Source organism: Salmo salar, chromosome ssa10 (genome assembly GCF_905237065.1).
Source record: "Salmo salar chromosome ssa10, Ssal_v3.1, whole genome shotgun sequence".
NCBI classification, from domain to species: domain Eukaryota; kingdom Metazoa; phylum Chordata; class Actinopteri; order Salmoniformes; family Salmonidae; genus Salmo; species Salmo salar.
The window spans coordinates 94506584-94528916 of record NC_059451.1 but is presented as its reverse complement, the minus strand read 5'-3'; the positions used below and the strand labels follow the sequence as shown (position 1 = coordinate 94528916).

Here is a 22333-nt window from a genome sequence, read left to right as displayed (position 1 = left end):
TCGGATGAGTGGCGGAAATGCTTTCTGGCACAGTTGGTGGGCTGCCTCACACACACACACACACACACACACACACACACACACACACACACACACACACACACACACACACACACACACACACACACACACACACACACACACACACACACACAAACTGTTGCTCTGACAAGTCAATTGTGTGTTAATGTACTCACCGGGCAGTCTCTAACTCTGTACCACGGCAGGCACCTCTGTTTATGGTTACAGCTGTAAAACATCTCTCTCTCTGTGTGTGTGTGTGTGTGTGTGTGTGTGTGTGTGTGTGTGTGTGTGTGTGTGTGTGTGTGTGTGTGTGTGTGTGTGTGTGTGTGTTTGTGCGCATGTGTGTGTGTGTGTTTATATGAGCAGCATGCTGTTGTGTCATTACTAAAGAGGAAAGCCAGATGTTCTGGAGAGAGCGGAGAGAGAATTAGAGGGATAGAGAGTTGGAGGGAGAAAGAGGGAGGGAGAAAGAGGGAGGGAGGGAGGAGGGAGGGAGGGAGGGAGGGAGGGAGGGAGAAAGAGGGACGGAGGGAGGGATATCACACAGAAACACACATTCCAATTACCAGGGTATTATTTATTCTTAGGTCTGATTGTTTGTCAGATAGATACTGCTGACAACTAGACACTCACCCAAACACACCCATCATAAACACACACATACTTGCTAGCATGTGGACATGGACAGATACGAGTACACAGAACAAACATACACACACCTCCCTAACCTCTCTCTCTTTCTGTCTGTAGGGTGTAAGTTAGATGGTCGTCCCTATAATTCCTCTATCAACACCATTGACGGCTGCCAGACCTGCACCTGCAAGGTGAATATGTCTGCCATACACTGACACATACAGTACGTACCAACATACACTTCAACACTTACATACATTGACTAAATTAGGATTCTTTGCTCTTTCTTTCTGTGGGATGTGCTAGGAGGGTAGTATGGTGTGTTCCCCACCTTCCTGCCCCCCCATCGACTGCTCTGAACAGGAGACACTTCATGGAGAGTGCTGCCCTCGCTGTAGAGGTTTGTTTAATTCATACACTCTGACAGAAGCAATCATGTGTTCTTATTACTGACATATGCATTTATTTGTGATGGGTGTCTGTAGGTTGTATCCATACAGGCATCCATTACCACGACAGAGCTAAATGGAGACCATCAGAAAACCCCTGTAGTCTCTGTTACTGTCAGGTGAGTCTCTTTCTCACTTGCTTCCTTTCTTTCTCCTTCTTTCTCTCTCTCTTTTGTTCTTTCTATTTCTCATAATCCACTAGAGATGGCTTCATGTGCTGACAGGAATGTACTTTTACTGTAGATTAATTTCCTGACCTTTAACTTTTGCCAGGAGGGTGTTGTTAAATGTGAGACAGAGAGGTGTAGCCCTCCATGTCGTTACCCTTCCTCCGCACCACCCAATACCTGCTGCCCAGTCTGCCACGGTGAGACACCCTGTCTGCGTGTGTGTGCGTGCGTGTGTGTGTGTGTGTGTGTGTGTGTGTGTGTGTGTGTGTGTGTGTGTGTGTGTGTGTGTGTGTGTGTGTGTGTGTGTGTGTGTGTGTGTGTGTGTGTGTGTGCGTAGAATTGAGTATACAGTGACAGTGTGTGATTATGTGTGTTTCAGGTTGCAGAATGAATGGCCAGGACTTCCTGAATGGAGCCCAGGTCCCTAGTGTAGAGCGCTGTCAGGAGTGTGTGTGTATGGTAAGACTGTGAGAGAGCTCTGTGTCTCTGTATGTCAAATATTTGTGCATTCAGTATGTGTCTAAAACAGACCCTGACGTGTGTGTGTGTGTTTCTCCTCTCTCTCCTCAGAATGGAGATGTCCTCTGCTCGCCTCGACCCTGCCCTGCCATTTCCTGTCCCAACTCTGTCCGTCGCCCCGGAGACTGTTGCCCACGGTAACACACACATAAAACCTCCAGTATCGTAGCTGTAGTAGCACATGTAGTTAAATATACATCATCTTTCGCCTGTGTGTGTGTTCTAGGTGTGAGCAGTGTGAGTATGACTCTCAGGTGTTGATGTTCCCCTCCAGGACAGATCCCTGTCTCCGCTGCCATTGCTCTGTGAGTACTGACTGTGTGTGTGGGCGTGTTCAAGTCGGGAATCAGTATGGCCACAACAAAAAAGTTACATATTGGAAGTCTATGAATAGGCTGTTGAGGTGTCATTTGATGCGTTTCTCTCTCTCCTATAGGCTGGAAAGTTGTCATGTGATATGTATCTCTCTTACCAATAGGCTGGAGAGGTGTCATGTGAGCGTATGGATGCATCATGTCCTCCTCTGCGTTGTAGCCACCCTGCGACGCCTAGAGGACAGTGCTGTCCCACCTGTGATCGTGAGTTCAGCCTGCCGCAGTCTTTACACTCTAACTTCTAGCCTTCACCACTACCTATCCATCCCACCTCTGTGTGTGTGTCTGTCTCTGCAGAGTGTGAGTACGAGAGGAGAGTCTACGTTAATGGTAACGTTTTTAACCCAGCTGGAAGTGGACCCTGTGTCCAGTGCAGCTGCAAGGTGGGTCTGAACTCACACACACAGATAGACATACACACATTGATGCACATACTAACAAACAAACATAAGTTTGTGTGTGTGTGTGTGTGTGTGTGTGTGTGTGTGTGTGTGTGTGTGTGTGTGTGTGTGTGTGTGTGTGTGTGTGTGTGTGTGTGTGTGTGTGTGTGTGTGTGTGTGTGTGTATCAGGATGGAAATGTGAGGTGCCAAGAGGAGAGGTGTCCTCCGGTCCAATGTTCCAACCCCATCAATGACCCCCAGTTCTGCTGCCCCATCTGCAAAGGTACCACATATTATTTTGCAACATTGATAACATCCTATACATACCAGAGATAAAGACAGGAATATATCTTGACATAATCAATCCTACACCCCCCCCCTCTCTCTTTTTTTCTATAGTGTGTGTGTTGGAGGGGTTGAAGTATGAGGAGGGTTCTCAGTGGCAGGCCGAGGGCTGCTCCAGCTGTACCTGTCTAAACGGAGAAGTGGTGTGTACATACACACACTGTCCCCCCACTGCCTGCACACACCCCACCAAGAGCACCGGTAAGACTGTGTGAGTGTGCATGTCTGTCTGAGTGTATTTATTTGAAATGGCTATCTTTCTTTTCCATTCTCTTTTTCCTTTCTCTCTAGGTTTGTGCTGTGCAGAGTGTGAACGCTGTACCTTCCATCAGCGTATCTATAGCAACAGACAAACCTTTACACACCCCGACCAGCCCTGTCATACCTGCACCTGTCTGGTGAGAGGACACACACACAGCCAAACATACACACACACATAACATACTGCAACATAAAATTGCATAACATGGTCCTACCCCCACTCCCCAGGAGGGTACGGTGCAGTGTGTGAGGAGAGCCTGTCCCCCCCTGAACTGTTCCAACACACACACACCGCACGGAGAGTGCTGCCCTAAATGCCCAGGTACTCTTCGCCTAAAACACACACACACATATATTAACACCCACATATATTAACCTTGTAAATGCAAAACACCTGTGTTGTCTAAGTGTATTTCTGCCTTTGTGTTTGTTCCAGACTGTTCCTTTGAGAACCGTGTGTTTGTGGACGGCGAGGTATTCCCCAGCCCGGTGAGTGTGTGTGAGGAGTGTGTGTGTGTTCAGGGAGGGTTGACTGCCACGCATCAGAATGCCCCCCGGCCTCACTGCACCACCCCCCTCCCAGGGACCTGCTGCCAGAACAACTGTAACGGCACGCACACACACACACACACGCACGCACGCACGCACACACACACACACACACACACGTAGGCATACACACACACACACACACACACACACACACACACACACACACACACACACACACACACACACACGCGCAGCGCGCACGTAGGCATGCGCACACACACACACACGTAGGCATACACACACACACACACACACACACACACACACACACACACACACACACACACACACACACACACACACACACACACACACACACACACGCACGCGTAGGCATGCATACACACACACACACACACACACACACACACACACACACACACGTAGGCATACACACACACACGTGTATAGTGTCAAACCATGTCTAAGTAAAGAACACCCTTTTTGCAGGGTGTAGCTACGCTGGGAAAGAGTACCCCAACGGACAAGAGTTCCTCCATCCCACTGACAACTGCAGGACCTGCCACTGTATCGTAAGAATACACACATCACCACCAATGTTGAGGGTTAGCTGTAATCCAGTGTTTTACCCATTCTAAAACGACCATCCTACTGTAGCTCAAGGTTTGAGTGACAGTCCCATATGCCTAAAACCATGAACCTGTTAGGCCCATACCTTGTGTGTGTTGTAGAATGGTAACGTCCAGTGCTTGATGAGGAGGTGTCCACCGCTGGGGTGCTCCATCCCCAACCTGCTGCCTGGAGAATGCTGCCCCCAATGCCCAGGTACGCAACTACAGCCAGGGACAAAGATTGACTCATTTAAATCAAAGTAAATGTATTATTTGGTGTCATAAATGATTCTGTGTCTGTGCAGTCCCCCCTGCTGACTGTGTGTATGAGGGTCGGCCCTACAGACACACTGAGCGTTTCTACGACCCCACTGACCCCTGTCAATCATGCCTCTGCATCAATGGGACGTCTCGATGTCAGCGCAAGCCCTGCCCCCTCGCTCACTGCTCACACCCCATACAGCAGGAGTGCTGCAGGACCTGTGACGGTACGACACTTCATACAGTTTACATAACATGACATTATACTTCATACAGCCTACATAACATGACATTGCACTTCATACAGCCTACATAACATGACATTACCCTTCATACAGCCTACATAACATGATATTATACATACAGCTCACATGTGTGTGTTTCAGGCTGTCTGTATGAGGGTCAGGAACGGGCCAATGGGGAGTCGTGGGGTGATGTGTCGGACCCATGTGGAGTGTGTGTGTGTCGCGAGGGTTCTGTCCACTGTGAGAGGAAACGCTGCCCTGCTGTCAGCTGTCCCTACCCCATACAGAGAGAGTGCTGCCTAGCCTGTGATGGTGAGACACCTTGTGGGATATTGTGTGTGTGTCTAAATCAGTCTCTGATTAGAGGGGAAGGACTAAACCCTTCTCTCGCTCTCTCTCTGCAGGCTGTATGTATGGGGGTAAGGAGTATCCTGATGGCTATGAGTTTCTCAGTGGAGAGGACCCGTGTCGAGTGTGTACGTGTTACGTAGGTGATGTGGTGTGTAGCCAGCTACCCTGCTACCAGGACTGCACACACCCTTACAAGCCACCTGGCCAGTGCTGCGGCGAGTGTAACCGTGCGTACACACACACACCTCATACACACACCGTATGTCAGTGTTCCTCTAAGTAACATATTTACAATGTTTCTCCTTTAGACATGGTTTCTATGGCAATTTCTTCCTGTGACAGGTTGTTCCCATGGCAATGTGGTCCTCATCAGCGGCCAGTCAATCCCTGACCCTACTGACCCCTGCTCAGAATGTACCTGCCAGGTAACACACACACACACACTATTTAGTGTTTAATACACAATGGAAAGAAAGTATACCCAAACAAGCATCAGCTAAGCTTGAACAAAAACGTAATAAGGTGCTCAACAGAGGGACTTAAAAATTATTACCCCAGGACCCTTCGCCAAAATTATTACCCCAGGACACGACAGATGATTGCCCAGGAAAATAAAGAAAAAGGATCACTCTGTTTCTGCATAGATCTGATTATTTATTGACTGGACATAGATTCAGGCTTACGTTTCGGCGTAATCACCTTCATCAGACACCTATATGTACTTTGTATGTGTAACTTTATTTTAATATTTTTATCTCTCTCCCACTCTCTCTCCTCTCTATATCTCTCTCTCTCTCTCTGTCTGTAGGGTGGATCAGTGAGGTGTGTGAAGAAGTTGTGTCCTCCAGCCTCCTGCTCTCATCCTGTCACCAGCCCCTGTGGCTGCCCCGTGTGTGACGGTACTCTACCCACTATAACATATCTGTCTGTCTGTCTTTATTTCTTTCTGTCTGACACTGACATTATGTTTTTGTTCTGTGTGTATGTCTGCCTGCGCGTGTGTGTGTGTGTGTGTGTGTGTGTGTGTGTGTGTGTGTGTGTGTGTGTGTGTGTGTGTGTGTGTGTGTGTGTGTGTGTAGGCTGTGTGTTCCAGGATGGGGCTTACGTTGATGGACAGGTCTTCCCTGGAACCAGAGGAACGTGTGATGACTGCACATGCTCAGTGAGTGGTCAAGTATCAGGGTCAGAGTTCAGGGTGGGGTCAAGGTTAAGTGGCTGCGTTTGCAATCCTCTTTCTGCGCATGTGCGAGATTCTCTACTTTACAACTCCCTCCCATATCAAACACAAGCAGGACTCAGACAGGCAGTCTAAATAGCGATGTGATGCTCTTTTTTTATCATCATTGCAAACATTGGCTAAGCAGGAAGCAGACAGGGAGTCAAAGTATTAGTGTTCTTTTTATTTTATTTAGCAGTTGTATGTTATTTGTGGTTAAAACGCAGATTGTTTTTGCCCCAAAGCAATGTGTAGACTGCACTGTAAAACCGAATACGTTCTGGCTACTCAAACATTTTGAGGAAACCGATGACCTAAAAAATGACTGGATAAGAAAGTTAAATAGCTGAAGTGAACAGTACTACCTTCATATGAGTAATACAAATGCCGTTTTTTAATTAAGGTATACTTAAATTTAATGCCCTCACTAAGCCACGACTCCCAATAATTTACCAGTGTGCCGTGCCTTTTCGATTGAATTGTAGAGTTACCACCCATGACTGCATTTGTTATTGACAGAGACATGGTTGTTGAATTCGTTCATTTTGTCTGGTGGCCGTCACCAAGTGAGTTCCTAAGTGAATTATTATCAGTATAATTTAACCATTACATACAGTACATGTATAATTTAACCATTACATACAGAGCGACTTACATTTCATACATTATTTATTTTTTTATTTTATTTTAATTATTTTTTCCAGTACGGGAAAAAAATACAAAATGTATGAAATGTATGCATTCACTACTGTAAGTCGCTCTGGATAAGAGCGTCTGCTAAATGACTAAAATGTAAAATGTATATCATAAGGCCTTATACAGTGGCCTGAAACTCATAGTTCACAGGGCACATCAGGCCTGCAAAATTCCACAAACTTTCCCAAAAACAATTCCAGTAATCTTCCAACCAGGATTTCTGGAAAACCTGGGACATTTACCAGAATTGTACAACCCTAATTATAAATCACATTATGCTAGCTTGCAAATTGATGTGTAATTCCTAAGTTATATTCACCTGCAACCTGCATCCATAATGACTGCCAGGGTTAAGAACAGTGGGAGGAAACTACCTAAGCCATTTAAACTGGAACAACCATTTCAGTAATGGGTGCAAAAATTCTATGATTGGATTCATTTAGAAAAATGTATCTTAACATTTAATTAATCAATCACTCAATGTACATGCAAAAACACAGATATAAAAATGTTTAAAAAAAAATCTACCTCCAGTAGAGCATGCTGGGAAAAAAGTTAATTTGTTATCATATCTATAAAAATGTAGTTGGTGTGACTTCTCATTTAGTTTTGAGTCAGTACCACATAAACATTTTAAGTAATAATGACTTTTCATTGACTTTTGAATACAACTTACGACAAGTGTTTGAGTAAAGAATTCCTTGGGGTTTACAGTGTGCGTCCCGATTGTGCTACTGCAATATCCTTAGTTACAACAGAAAGAGAAGGTTGCCTAAAAATATACATATATTTTGGAACGTTCATTCAAATCGCTGCAGGTTTTTATGTCGGCTGTTCATAAATATGAGGCAGAGACGTAGGCTACATCAGGGTTACCCAATCTCGGTCCTTGGGCCCCCCCTGGGTACATGTTTTGTTTTTTGCCCTAGCACTACACAGCTGATTCAATTAACCCACTCATCATCAAGCTTTGATTATTTGAATCAGCTCTGTAGTGCTAGGGCAAAAACAAAACGTGCACCCAGGGGGGTTCCTAGGAGGAGTTTGGGAAACTCTGGGCAACATTATCATGTCCATCAAATTGGTTGATAGGAAGGGTCCAGAAGAGGGTGAGTAAAGTGAGAAACGTGAAGTGGAGGGTGATGTGTGCGTAAAGTAACACATGCGCAACCTCTGTCAACAAGTTACCGTGTGGAAAAAAAGACAAATAATTGCTCCATGTCAGTTAGACATCTGATCCAGTATTTGTGTGTTCATGTTTGCATTGATATGTTGTGTGACGGCTGTCGATGTGTTTTCTTGTGTTTGTGTGCGTTTACATGTGTGTGTATGTGTGTGTAGAGAGGAGAGGTAGTGTGTGTGAAGCGGAGGTGTCCTGCTGTGTCCTGTCCACACCCTGCGCTGGACGGTTGTGCGTGCGGTGTGTGTGATGGCTGTCGCTTCAACGGACGAGACTGTTCCAATGGAGAACGCTTCTCACACCCCTCAGACCACTGTCAACGCTGCACATGCCTGGTACACACATACACACTTCATACACACATACACTATATCTGTATGTGACCAACCTTCGATACTCCACTGAGATCAAACTTAGGCAGTAATGGGGGCTAACACAAATCTTCAGGTCCCTGGCGAGACACGATGTTATTACTATATTTGCTCTAGTTTTGGTCAATATTTCCATGTTGCTGTGTGTAGAACGGTGGTGTGGTGTGTGTGTCTGGGTCGTGCCCGCCCGTGTTGTGTGCGCGTCCTGTGGTCCCTCCAGGGGAGTGCTGCCCCATCTGCACAGGGGTGTGCCTTTACCAGGGGGAGGAGTTTCAGTCTGGGGCCTCCTTCACCCCACCCATTGACCCCTGCTCCACCTGCAGCTGTCTGGTGAGAAGACAGCTTTATCTCATCCCCTATCCCTCCCTCTATCTCTGTGAAGTCTGTCTATCCTCTTATATCACTGTTTCCCAGCTGTTCCATATTTGTTCTATCCCACACCTCTGTCCCATCTTTTTCTCCCTTTGTCTTTCTCGCTCTCTCCCCCCTCTCTCTCTAGAACGAGGTGGTGAAGTGTCATAAAAAGCTGTGTCCTGTTCAATGTTCCCACCCCCTCCCCTTTGAATCATCCAATGGCTGCTGTCCACTCTGTGAGGCCTGCCTCTACGGGGGTGTGGTCTACTCTAACAGGTAGGTCTAATTCCACACACACACCCACTGACACGCTTACACACACACACACACACACACACACACACACACACACCTTCACTGTTATGTCTAGGCCCTGTGACAAGCTGGATGTCTGTAAACACTCTCCTCACTCCCCTAACAGACAAACCTTCACCCCAGCAGCCACACCCCTCACCCCAGGGCTAGCCAATCCCTGTCAGCGCTGTACCTGTGTGAGGGGGAGTGTGACTTGCATGCCCCTCTTCTGCCCCCCCACCTCCTGCCCCCAACCAATCACACTGCCAGGAGACTGCTGCCCGCAGTGTGCAGGTAAACCCACAAACTGAATGAAAACATGGAATATTTCATGTTTTCCAAAAAATCAAATCACATTTTATTGGTCATATACACATGGTTAGCAGATGTTATTGTGAGTGAAGCAAAATGCTTGTGTTTCTAGTTCCGACAGTGCAGCAATATCTAACATGTAATCTAACAATTCCACAACAACTACCTAGTACACACAAATCTAAGTAACGGAATTGAATATATACATATAAATATATAGATGAGCAATGACAGAGCGGCATAGGCAAGATGCAATAGATGATATAAAATACAGTGTATACATATGAGATGAGTAATGCAATATATGTAAACATGATTAAAGTGGCATTATTAAAGTGACTAGTGATCCATTTATTAAACTGGCCAATGATTTCAAGTATATATGTAGGCAGCAGCCTCTCTGTCTTAGCGATGGCTGTTTAACAGTCTGATGGCCTTGAGATAGAATCTGTTTTTCAGTCTCTCGGTACCAGCTTTGATGCAGCTGTACTGACCTCGCCTTCTGGATGATAGCGGGGTGAACAGGCAGTGGCTCGGGTGGTTGTTGTCCTTGATGATCTTTTTGGCCTTCCTGTGACATCGGGTGCTGTGGGTGTCCAGGAGGGCAGGTAGTTTACACCCGGTGATGCATTGTGCAGACTGCACCATCCTCTGGAGAGCCTTGCGGTTGTGGGCGGTGCAGTTGCCGTACCAAGCGGTGATGCAGCCCAACAGGATGCTCTCAGGTGTGCATCTGTAAAAGTTTGTGAGAATTTTAGGTGACAAGCCAAATTTCTTCAGCTTCCTGAGGTTGAAGAGGCACTGTTGCTGTTGCTCTTTCTTCACCACACTGTCTGTGTGGGTGGACCATTTCAGTTTGTCCGTGATGTGTACAACGAGGAACTTAAAACTTTCCACCTTCTCCTCTACTGCCCTGTCGATGTGGATAGGGGGGTGCTCCCTCTGCTGTTTGCTGAAGTCCACAATCATCTCCATTGTTTTGTTGATGTTGAGTGAGAGGTTGTTTTGCTGACACCACACTCCGAGTGCCCTCACCTCCTCCCTGTAGGCTGTCTCGTTGTTGTTGGTAATCAAGCCTACTACTGTTGTGTCATCTGCAAGCTTGATGATTGAGTTGGAGGCGTGCATGGCCACGCAGTCATGGGGAACAGGAAGTACTGGAGGGGGCTGAGCATGCAACCTTGTGGGGCCCCAGTGTTTAAGAATCATCAAAGTGGAGATGTTGTTTCCTACCTTCACCACCTGGGGGCGGCACGTCAGGAAGTCCAGGACCCAATTGCATAGGGCGGGGTTGAGACCCAGGGCCTCAAGCTTAATGATGAGCTTGGAGGGTACTATGGTGTTGAATGCTGAGCTATAGTCAATGAACAGCATTCTTGCATAGGTATTTCTCTTCTTCAGATGGGATAGGGCAGTGTGAAGTGTTATGGCGATTGCATCATCTGTGGAACTATTGGGGCGGTAAGCAAATTGAAGTGGGTCTAGGGTGACAGGTGAGGTGGAGACGATATGATCCTTGACTAGCCTCTCAAAGCACTTCATGATGACAGAAGTGAGTGCTAATGGGCGATAGTCATTTAGTTCAGTTACCTTTGCCTTCTTGGGTACAGGAACAATGGTGGCCATCTTGTAGCATGTGGGGACAGCAGACTGGGATAGGGAGGGATTGAATATGTCCGTAAACACACCAGCCAACTGGTCTGCGTATGCTCTGAGGACGTGGCTAGGGATGCCGTTTGGGCCAGCAGCCTTGCGAGGGTTGACACGTTTAAATGTCTTACGCTGGCCATGGAGAAGGAGAGCCCACAGTCCTTGGTAGCGGGCCACGTCGGTGGCACTGTATTATCCTCAAAGCAGGCAAAGAAGGTATTTAGTTTGTCTGGAAGCAAGACGTCGGTGTCTGTGACGTGGCTGGTTTTCTTTTTGTAGTCTGTGATTGTCTGTAGACCCTGCCACATACGTCTTGTGTCAGAGCCGTTGAATTGCGACTCCACTTTGTCTCTATACTGACATTTCGCTTGTTTGATTGCCTTGTGGAGGGAATAACTACACTGTTTGTATTCGGCCATAATCCCAGTCACCTTAACAAGGTTAAATGCGGTGGTTTGCGCTATCAGTTTTGTGCAAATGCCACCATCTATCCACGGTTTCTGGTTAGGGTAAGTTTTAATAGTCATGGTGGGTACAACATCTCCACTGCACTTCCTTATAAACTCACTCACTGAATCAGGGTATTCGTCGATATTATTCTCTAAGGCTACCCGGAACATGTCCCAGTCCACGTGACCAAAACTATCTTGAAGCGCGGATTCTGATTGGTCAGACCAGCGTTGAATAGTTCTTAACACGGGTACATCCTGTTTGAGTTTCTGCCTACAGGAAGGAGGCGCAAAATGGAGTCGTGGTCAGATTTGCCAAAAGGAGGGCGGGGAGGGCCTTATATGCATCGCGGAAGTTAGAGTAGCAGTGATCCAGAGTTTTGCCAGCACGAGTACTACAGTCAATTTGCTGATATAAATTAGGTAGCCTTGTTCTCAAATTTGCTTTGTTAAAATCCCCAGCTACAATAAATGCACCCTCAGGATATATGGTTTCCAGTTTGCATAAAGTCCAGTGAAGTTCCTTGAGGGCCGTCGTGGTATCGGCTTGACGGGGATATACACGCTGTGACAATAACCGAGGAGAAATCTCTTGGGAGATAATACGGTCGGCATTTGATTGTGAGGAATTCTAGGTCAGGTCAACAAAAGGACTTGAGTTCCTGTATGTTGTTACAATTACACCATGCAACTATTTTGCAGGTTACGGTGCATTAGAAAACTTTCCTGTTAAACTCCCTGTGTGTTTGTTTCTCTCAGTGTGTGTATACCAGGGTGAGGAGTACAGTGACGGACAGCAGTGGAATCCCAGCTCCAACCTCTGCACAGCATGTACTTGTCAGGTTAGACTGTATCTCCTCTCTCTTTCTTGCGTGTGTGTGCAGGTGTCTGCGGCGTATGTGTGTGTATAATGTGTCTTTGTTCCAGGCAGGGAAGGTGCAGTGTGTGGGTCCAGAGTGTCCTAAGCTGACCTGTATGCACCAGCTGACAGAACCAGGAACGTGCTGTCCTCGCTGCAGAGGTAAAACACCAGCTTGGGCTTTGTATTTGCCTCCCATATATTTAACAAGTTATTGGTCAGGTTTACACAATTTAGCACGCTCTGTGGATGCAAAATGTTATGTGTGCGTGTATCTCAGGGTGTGTGTATGACGGAGAGGAGCATGCTGAGGGCAGTAGCTGGTTTGCAGATTCTACTCCCTGTATGAGCTGTATGTGTGTGGACGGAGTGACCACCTGCTCGGAGGTTCGCTGTCTGTCCCCCTGCATCAACACCGTCACTGTACCTGGGGAGTGCTGCCCTGTGTGTGCAGGTAACTATAATACACACACACCCTGTTTACCTTCTGTGTTCCTCTGTTTAGTTCAGTGTCTCTGTGTGTGTTTGGTCAGACTGTGATCAGTGTCTCTGTGTGTGTTTGTTCAGACTGTGATCAGTGTCTCTGTGTGTGTTTGGTCAGACTGTGATCAGTGTCTCTGTGTGTGTTTGGTCAGACTGTGATCAGTGTCTCTGTGTGTGTTTGGTCAGACTGTGATCAGTGTCTCTGTGTGTGTTTGGTCAGACTGTGATCAGTGTCTCTGTGTGTGTTTGGTCAGACTGTGATCAGTGTCTCTGTGTGTGTTTGGTCAGACTGTGATCAGTGTCTCTGTGTGTGTTTGGTCAGACTGTGATCAGTGTCTCTGTGTGTGTTTGGTCAGACTGTGATCAGTGTCTCTGTGTGTGTTTGGTCAGACTGTGATCAGTGTCTCTGTGTGTGTTTGGTCAGACTGTGATCAGTGTCTCTGTGTGTGTTTGGTCAGACTGTGTTCAGTGTCTCTGTGTGTGTTTGGTCAGACTGTGTTCAGTGTCTCTGTGTGTGTTTGGTCAGACTGTGATCAGTGTCTCTGTGTGTGTTTGGTCAGACTGTGATCAGTGTCTCTGTGTGTGTTTGGTCAGACTGTGATCAGTGTCTCTGTGTGTGTTTGGTCAGACTGTGATCAGTGTCTCTGTGTGTGTTTGGTCAGACTGTGTGTTTGAGGGCAGAGTGTACGGTCCAGGAGACAGCTTCCACCCTGCAGATGACCCCTGTCACATCTGCACCTGCGAGGTACTACACACACACACACACACACACACACACACACACACACACACACACAGCGTGTCTAGATACAGTATTGTAGCAGGTGATGTCATTGTTTCCTGTGTCCAGGTGATGCCAGATGGAGAGCAGCACCTGAGGTGTTACCGTAAGCAGTGTCCCAGCCTGGTGGACTGTGTTAAAAGCAACATCCTGTTCTCTGGACCAGACTCCTGCTGCCCTGTCTGCGCACGTCAGTACACATACACACACATCAGTTTAACACACGCACACAAACACTATTTTTCTTTCTCTCTCTCTCTCTCTCTCACTCTCTCTCACTCTCTCACTCTCACTCTAAAGCTTCCAGTAACCTGTGTTAATGAGGCAGGGGTTGACTTATAACGGATTTAGGGTCATGAAATATTGTGTGGATGAAGGGTGGATGGCGGGCTGGTTGAATAAAGAGAAACAATACTTTAAAAAATCTAAACATTTATCAAATGTATATACTGTATAGACTACCTTGAGGTTTTTCTTTCATTATTTTAGGCTTCTGGCATTAGGACATTAGCCTAAGCTTTAGGCCTAACTGTACGAGCGCCAAAGGACAATGTCAGAGTTCAATAAGAGAAAAGCTGTGAAATGAAGAGATTAAAATAAAGAGAAGGAAGGGCCATAAAAGTATTGTTTGAGAAAGATTTGGTGAAATGGTAGAAGTTGATGATGGCTGTGCCGGGCTACAGTATGTTATATGTGATGATTGTGAGGCGATATACAAATTTGACAGTCTCAAGAAGGGGACTTCAAAATAGGCCTATAGCACATCAAGGGAACTGCCTACTGTTCAGATGGGTTAAATGGAAACTGAAATCTGGACACTGACTGTAGGTCTATAACCTTTGACATAGCCTTAATATTAACTCCTGCAGAATTAAGCATTGGTTGCTGTAAAATTATACACTATCAAGGCAATTTTTACTCAGGAACAGGAGTGGAGAATTATTATTTATTTCAGCGTCTTGAGAGAATGTGCATGCACAGTTAGATACCGTCTGTAGAGGTGCTATTTTTATCAGCATCATAAAAGCTAATAGTATTTCAACCACAGAAAATATGCATCCAAGCCAAACTGAAATCTTATCCAAAACATGTTGGGTTGTTTTCACAGCTTTCTATTTCCTGACAACCGGTCAAACTGATGTCATTTGGAAATCTTCAACAGAATTTGTATTTTTTTATTGCATGTTCTCCCCGGTCCCTAAACGTCTTTGCTCCACAAAAGAAGCAGAGATGATAGAGAACTTTACCGATGTCAACTAGATTGAAGCATTAATTCTATCAATTCATGATATTATTCTGGTGAGCAATGGTTTATTTAGTCTATAAGGGCAACATACTTATATAATGACAGAAGAGAAGCTGCATAATCTAATTACGTTGACTAACAAATAGCCTACCAATATGTTGTAAATTATAAACAGAAATAAATCTAAATCAGTCAAAAAAATCCTCCACCCTCTGTCAAAATATTGTTCCGCCGTCTCTGACTGTAGCCTACAGGACATGTTTCTATATGAACAAGTTCGGGTTGGGTTCAGGCCTCACATCTTCACTTTATCACATATAGTTGGGCAGTTGCGGATGGGTTATTAGCAATTGCAGGCGGGTGCGGGTGAACAAACAGATGACCCGCCCACCACTAACCTGTGTGTGTGTGCACGCGTTTGTGTAGAGCCCCTCAGTAACTGCACGGCCACTCTGATCGGTAACGAGGTCCTGGCTACAGACGACCCCTGCTTCACCTGCCAGTGCAAGGTACAATGGCAACAACCCCTGACCTGTGTTTGTCTGTTTAAAGCTGTATATTGTGTGTAGGAATAGTGGTATAATAATATAAAGCTGTGTATTGTGTGTTGGACTAGTGATATATAACCTGTATCCCTGTGTGTTGTTGCGTTGATCAGGACCTGACATGGACGTGTCTACACCAGAGCTGCCCCCCTCTCAGCTGCCGCCCTGAAGAACACCACACACCCCCTGATTCCTGCTGCCCCATCTGTGACGGTATACGCTCAACCCTACCCCGTTTTCATACACCCTAAACCCCATCTCTCAAACACCCAACCTTAACCTCAAAACCCTGTGGTCAAGTGTGTGTGTGTGTGTTTCTTTCAGAGTGTGTTATCGAGGGTGGGAAGAGGCATGTGTCTAATGGTGAGAGCTGGACAGACAGTGAAGATGAGTGCGTCACATGTACCTGTAATGTAAGTTACACAAACACACATGCACACGTACACACGTGCGCTAAAACACTCACAGAATCGCACAAATGGCACAAATGTCCATTGTTGTATGTGTGTGTATTCTAGCTGGGTTACATTGAGTGCAGTATAGAGGAGTGTGTTCCTGTGGAGTGTGAGCAGGTCAGAATGAAGACTCCTGGAAAATGCTGTTACGAGTGCCAAGGTACCGCTTCTACAGTACTCGCTAACCACTAAAATATATAACTATGCAATGGCCTCCCGAGTGGCGCAGTGGTCTAAGGCACTGCATCGCATTGCTAGCTGTGCCGCTAGAGATTCTGGGTTTGAGTCCAGGCTCTGTTGCAGCCAGCTGTGACCGGGAGAAACATTTGACCTAGCGTTGTTGGGTTAGGGGAGGGTTTGGCTGGCAGGGATGTCCTTTTCCCATCGCGCACTAGCGACTCCTGTGGCGGGCCGGGCGCAGTGCACGCTGACACAGTCACCAGGTGTACGGTGTTTTCTCCGACACATCGTTGCGGCTGGCATTGTGTCAAGAAGCAGTGCGGCTTAGTTGGGTTATGTTTCGGAGAACGCACGGCTCCCGACATTCGCCTCCCCCAACTCGATACGAGTTGCAGCGATGAGACAAGACTGTAACTACCAATTGGATACCACAAAATTGGGGAGAAAAAGGGCTAAAAAAAAACTATGCAATATCACCACTACACAGCTAAACTGTTAATATACCACTAAATAATGTGTGTGTGTGTGTGTTTCAGACTCGGGGTGCAGTGTGTGTACCAAGGCTCTGTGTACCAGTCTAATGAACAGTGGGAAGTGGATGAGTGTACCAGCTGTACCTGTGTGGTTGGAGACGTACACTGTTACAGCCAACGCTGTCCTCCACTAGGCTGTGCAGCGGTCAATATAACACACACTTGTCTCTCAGTGTTCTGTCTGGTCTTTCAGTGTACTGTATGGTCTCTCAGTGTTGTGTCTGACTAAGTGTTCCATATGTTCTTTCGGTATTCCGTCTGGTCTATTAGTTCTTTTTGGCCTCTCAGTGGTCCGTCTGGCCTCTCAGTGGTCCGTCTGACTCTGTGTTCTGTCTGGGTCTCGCAGTGTTTTCTGTCTGATCTTTCAGTGTTCCATCTGGTTTCTTAGTATTCTAACTATGTGTTCCGTTTGACTCTTGTGTGTAACAGGATGAGACTCCTGCTGTGATCCCAGGTGTGTGTTGTCCCCACTGCATACCACGGCCAGCCACCTGCGTAGCATTTGGGGATCCCCACTACAGGACCTTCGATGGCCGCATGCTCCACTTCCAGGGGGCCTGCACTTACATACTGTCCCAGGACTGTGACGGAGGGGACTTCAGGTACAAAGCAATGCTTTTTCTGTTAACAAGATTCATGCGAGATTTGGTATTTGGTTGATTTGAACTAATTTGTGTACACCTGTGCGTGTCCAGTATCCATGCGACCAATGATGACCGTGGTCGAAAGGGAGTGTCCTGGACCAAAGAAGTGACAGTTTTCATAGGAGATGTGGTAGTGCAGCTACTCCAGGACTGGGTCGTTAGGGTGAGTGGGTTTCTGGTTGTGAATGTTCTAGCAGCGAGCCAATCAGAGTATGTGTGTAAGAGGTGAGAGCCAATCTGAGCTGAGGTGTGTTTTTATTCCAGGTGGACTACAAGGTTGTCACCCTGCCTTTCCTCAAAGAACCATACATCTACCTGGAGCGCCAGACAAATACCATCCTACTCAACACTAATATAGGACTAAAGGTACTAAAACTACTGTATCTATTTACTCTAAGTTGTCTAAACCCTTACCTGTGTTAACTCTTACATGTCTGAACTCCTCAGGTGTTGTGGAGTGGGCGGTCCCACCTGGAAGTGAGTATACCGGGGTCGTATAAAGGTCACACCTGTGGTCTCTGTGGCAACTTCAACAACTACCCCCAGGACGACCTACGAACCCCTGCAGGAAAAGTCAGTCAATCAGAGGCCGACTTTGGAAACAGCTGGAAGGTGAGTGAGTGTGTGTCTGTCTACTTTGTAGGTAGAGTGTTAACCACAACTCCTGTAGTTGTGTAAAATGACGCCAGAGAGGAAGGCAGACGTTTTACGTGTCCCCAACCGATTGTGTTTTTTTGTTTGTAACATATTTTTTTACTTATTTTGTACATAATGTAGCCTCTACCGTCTCTTATAACCGAAATTAACTTCTAGACATCAGGACTGTGATTATTCACCACGGACTAGCAGAATCCTTTTTTTCCTTTCACAAGTCTGACGAGCCCAACGAGAAGGATATACTGCTTTCTCGGGAACAGGCCCCAATCCCTGTGATCTGCGTGAAGAGGAGGCAGAGAAAAAGGGGCCGAAGGGCGGGCTGCCTTCTGAGAATTGGTAGACGATCGAATAAACCCTCACTTCCTTCCATTCTGCTAGCAAACGTGCAATCTTTCGAGAATAAAATCGATGACCTAAGCGGAAGATTAAACTACCAACGGGACATTAAAAACTGTAATATCTTATGCTTCACGGAGCCGTGGCTGAACGACGACACTATCAACATACAGCTGGCTGGTTATACACTGTACCAGCAGGATAGAACAGCGGCATCTGGTAAAACAAGGGGCGGCGCACTATGTATTTTTGTAAATAACTGCTGGTGCACGATATCTAAGGAATCTCGAGCTATTGCTCGCCTGAGGTAGAGTATTTCATGATAAGCTGTAGACCACACTACCTACCTAGAGTTTTCATCTGTATTTTTCGTAGCTGTTTACATACCACCACAGTCAGAGGCTGGCACTAAGACAGCATTTAATGAGCTGTATTCCGCCATAAGCAAACAAGAAATCCTAGTAGCCGGGGACTTTAATGCAAGGAAACTTAAATCCGTTTTGCCAAATTTCTATCAGCATGTTAATTAAATGTGCAACCAGAGGGGAAAAGTTCTGGACCACCTCTACTCCACACACAGAGATGCATACAAAGCTCTCCCTCCATTTGGCAAATCTGACCATAATTCTATCCTTCTGATTCCTGCTTACAAATTATTAAAAGCAGGAAGCACCAGTGACTAGATCAATAAAAAAGTGGTCAGATGAAGCAGATGCTAAGCTACAGGACTGTTTTGCTAGCACAGACTGGAATATGTTCCGGGATTCCTCCGATGGCATTGAGGAGTACACCACATCAGTCATTGGCTTCATCAATAAGTGCATCAATGACTTCATTCCTACAGTGACCGTACGTACATACCCCAACCAGAAGCCATGGATTACAGGCAGCATCGGCACAGAGCTAAAGCCTAGAGCTGCCGCTTTCAAGGAGCGGGACTCTAAACCAGAAGCTTATAAGAAATCCCGCTATGCCCTCCGATGAACCATCAAACAGCCAAAGCGTCAATACAGGACTAAGATCGAATCATACTACACCGGCTCTGGCATTCATCGGATGTGGCAGAGCTTGCAAACCATTACAGACTACAAAGGGAAGCACAGCCGAGAGCTGCCCAGTGACACGAGCCTACCAGACGAGCTAAACTACTTTGATGATCGCTTCAAGGCAAATAACACTGAAACATGCATGGGAGCACCAGCTGTTCCGGGAGACTGTGTGATCACGCTCTCCGCAGTCGATGTGAGTCAGACCTTTAATCAGGTCAACATTCACAAGGCCGCAGGGCCAGATGGATTACCAGGATGTGTACTGCGAGCATGCGCTGACCAACTGGCAAGTGTCTTCACTGACATTTTCAACCTTACCCTGTTTGAGTCTGTAATACCAATGTTTAAACAGACCACCATAGTGCCTGTGCCCACGAACACTAAGGTAACCTGCCTAAATGACTACCGACCCGTAGCACTCATGTCGGTAGCAATGAAAAGGCTGGTCATGGCTCACATCAACACCATCATCCCAGATACCCTAGACCCACTCCAATTTGCATACCGCCCCAACAGATCCACAGATAATGCAATCTCTATTGCACTCCACACTACCCTTTCCCACCTGGACAAAAGCAACACCTATGTGAGAATGCTATTCATTGACTACAGCTCAGCGTTCAACACCATAGTGCCCTCAAAGCTCATCAATAAGCTAAGGACTCTGGGACTAAACAGCTCCCTCTGAAACTGGATCCTGGGCCTCCTGATGGGCCGCCCCCAGGTGCTAAGGGTAGGTAACAACACATCCGCCATGCTGATCCTCTAACATGGGCCCCTCAGGGGTGCGTGCTCAGTCCCCTCCTGTACTCCCTGTTCACGGTCAGGCACGACTCCAACACCATCATTCATTTTGCCGATGACACAACAGTGGTAGGCCTGATCAACAATGAGACAGCCTATAGGAAAGAGGTCAGAGACCTGGCCGTGTGGTGCCAGGACAACAACCTCTCCCTCAACGTGATCAAGACAATGAGATGATTATGGCCTACAGGAAAAGAGGACCGAGCACTCCCCATTCTCATCGATGGGGCTGCAGTGGAGCAGGTTGGTGTCCACATCACCAACAAACTAACATGGTCCAAGCACACCAAGGCAGTCGTGAAGTCGTGACGACAAAACCTATTGACCCTCAGGAGACTGAAAAGATTTGGCATGGGTCCTCAGATCCTCAAAAGGTTCTACAGCTGCACCATCGAGGCATCCTGACTGGTTGCATCACTGCCTGGTATGGCAACTGCTCGGCCTCCGACCGCAAGGCACTATAGAGGGTTGTGCGTACGGCCCAGTACATCACTGGGGCCAAGCTTCCTGCCATCCAGGACCTCTATACCAGGCGGTGTCAGAGGAAGGCCCTAAAAATGGTTAGACTACTACCACCCTAGTCATAGAGTGTTCGGAGCGCCAAGTCTAGGTCAAAAAGGCTTCTTAATAGCTTCTACCTCTAAGCCAGAAGACTCCTGAACATCGAATCAAATGGCCACCCAGACTATTTGCATTGCCCCCCCCCCCCCTTTTTTCACCGCTGCTACTCTGTTATCATCTATACAGTCACTTTAATAACTCTACCTGCATGTGCATACTACCTCAACTAACCGGTGCCCCCGCACATTGACTCTGCACCTGTACCCCCCTATATATAGTCTCGCTATTGTTATTTTACTGCTGTTCTTAATTACTTGTTAGTTTTATTTCTTATCTCTATCTCCCCTGTAGGTGGGTAGTGGTAACAGCAGCCTGCCATGTCAGCCTGGGGAGGATATTGACCCCTGTAAGGCAGCAGGCTACCAGGCCAGGAAGTCGGCTAATGCACGCTGCAGGTAACACACAAACCAGACTTTTCAAAAACGTTAGCTGAGCTTGAGCTTGCCTGCTAGATTGATTGATTGATTGATTGATTGATTGATTGATTGATTGACCTTTGTTCCTCAGGGTTCTGAAGTCTGCAGTGTTCCATACCTGCCACCACTTGGTGGCTCCAGAGCCCTGGTATGCAGCATGTGTCTATGACCTATGTGCCTGCGGAGCCAACGCTGATGAGTGTCTGTGTGATGCCCTGGAGGCCTACGCAGCGCAGTGCAGAGAGGCTGGGGCTAAACTGTCCTGGAGGAGCTCCTCACTGTGTGGTAAATACAAACACAAAACCACAGTATAAAAAATTTTACCACAGTAAAAGGCCCCATCTCTCTGTGTTGACATAATCTCTCCCTCTCTCCCTGCCCATTTCTTTCTCTCGATCTAGCGGTGGGCTGTCCAGTGGAGCGTGGTTTCGTGTTTGATGAATGTGGTCCCCCATGTCCAGTGACCTGTGTTAACCGTGACGTGCCACTAGGGGTGATAGAGAGCCACTGTTTTAAACCCTGTGTGCCCGGCTGCCAGTGTCCTGCTGGACTGGTACTACACAACAACCACTGTGTACCACCAGAGACATGCCCCAAGATCATACATGGCAAGTCCTAACACACACGGACCTCTCCCAGTGTGAATGAACTGTCTGAGGAGGTGTCTCACTCACCTGTGGACTTTATTGTTGGATTTTATTAACATTCTGTGAAGCTGAATTCATTTTTATCAACATTGTAATGAATTCTCTGTATTTTATGTTTGTACTGTTAAGTGTGATGTGACCACTCTGTGCCTCTAACGCTCAGGATAGGGCTGCTGATCCACTATCGTGCTCTGTAGGGATGTAGTGGGAAAACACTGTTGAGAAAATAAAAAGGTGTTGACATGTTACACTCCACTACATCCCAGGTGCTTTTACTGTATAAACCTCATTCTCTGTTGTATCCACGGGGAGTTATTTGAATGTATTATGGTATTATGTGTTATGCCAGACTACACAGACTTACAATATTGGACACATTCCCTCTGCCATTTCACAACAAATAAAGATGACTATCCAA

At 46.7% G+C, this 22333-nt stretch overlaps 1 protein-coding gene across 1 annotated transcript in view; it reads left to right on the top strand.

Annotated features, from left to right (window-relative positions):
* LOC123724477 (kielin/chordin-like protein) overlaps nucleotides 1-22333 on the top strand; it is a 39386-nt gene extending 17053 nt beyond the window's left edge. Inside the window, 43 exon segments of the mRNA XM_045688251.1 lie at nucleotides 775-848; nucleotides 964-1057; nucleotides 1143-1225; nucleotides 1380-1473; nucleotides 1656-1735; nucleotides 1847-1932; nucleotides 2022-2100; nucleotides 2274-2373; nucleotides 2467-2552; nucleotides 2740-2833; nucleotides 2950-3096; nucleotides 3187-3293; nucleotides 3385-3478; nucleotides 3593-3766; nucleotides 4159-4241; nucleotides 4401-4494; nucleotides 4586-4768; nucleotides 4928-5098; nucleotides 5191-5364; nucleotides 5480-5562; nucleotides 5946-6036; nucleotides 6217-6299; nucleotides 8391-8564; nucleotides 8751-8930; nucleotides 9100-9230; nucleotides 9376-9542; nucleotides 12419-12501; nucleotides 12587-12680; nucleotides 12799-12972; nucleotides 13664-13746; nucleotides 13852-13972; nucleotides 15455-15537; nucleotides 15687-15786; nucleotides 15898-15986; nucleotides 16092-16202; nucleotides 16758-16886; nucleotides 17171-17343; nucleotides 17437-17548; nucleotides 17650-17751; nucleotides 17833-17997; nucleotides 21144-21247; nucleotides 21360-21553; nucleotides 21670-22333. Coding sequence (XP_045544207.1) covers nucleotides 775-848; nucleotides 964-1057; nucleotides 1143-1225; nucleotides 1380-1473; nucleotides 1656-1735; nucleotides 1847-1932; nucleotides 2022-2100; nucleotides 2274-2373; nucleotides 2467-2552; nucleotides 2740-2833; nucleotides 2950-3096; nucleotides 3187-3293; nucleotides 3385-3478; nucleotides 3593-3766; nucleotides 4159-4241; nucleotides 4401-4494; nucleotides 4586-4768; nucleotides 4928-5098; nucleotides 5191-5364; nucleotides 5480-5562; nucleotides 5946-6036; nucleotides 6217-6299; nucleotides 8391-8564; nucleotides 8751-8930; nucleotides 9100-9230; nucleotides 9376-9542; nucleotides 12419-12501; nucleotides 12587-12680; nucleotides 12799-12972; nucleotides 13664-13746; nucleotides 13852-13972; nucleotides 15455-15537; nucleotides 15687-15786; nucleotides 15898-15986; nucleotides 16092-16202; nucleotides 16758-16886; nucleotides 17171-17343; nucleotides 17437-17548; nucleotides 17650-17751; nucleotides 17833-17997; nucleotides 21144-21247; nucleotides 21360-21553; nucleotides 21670-21887 — 5141 coding nt within the window. The 3' untranslated portion in view covers nucleotides 21888-22333.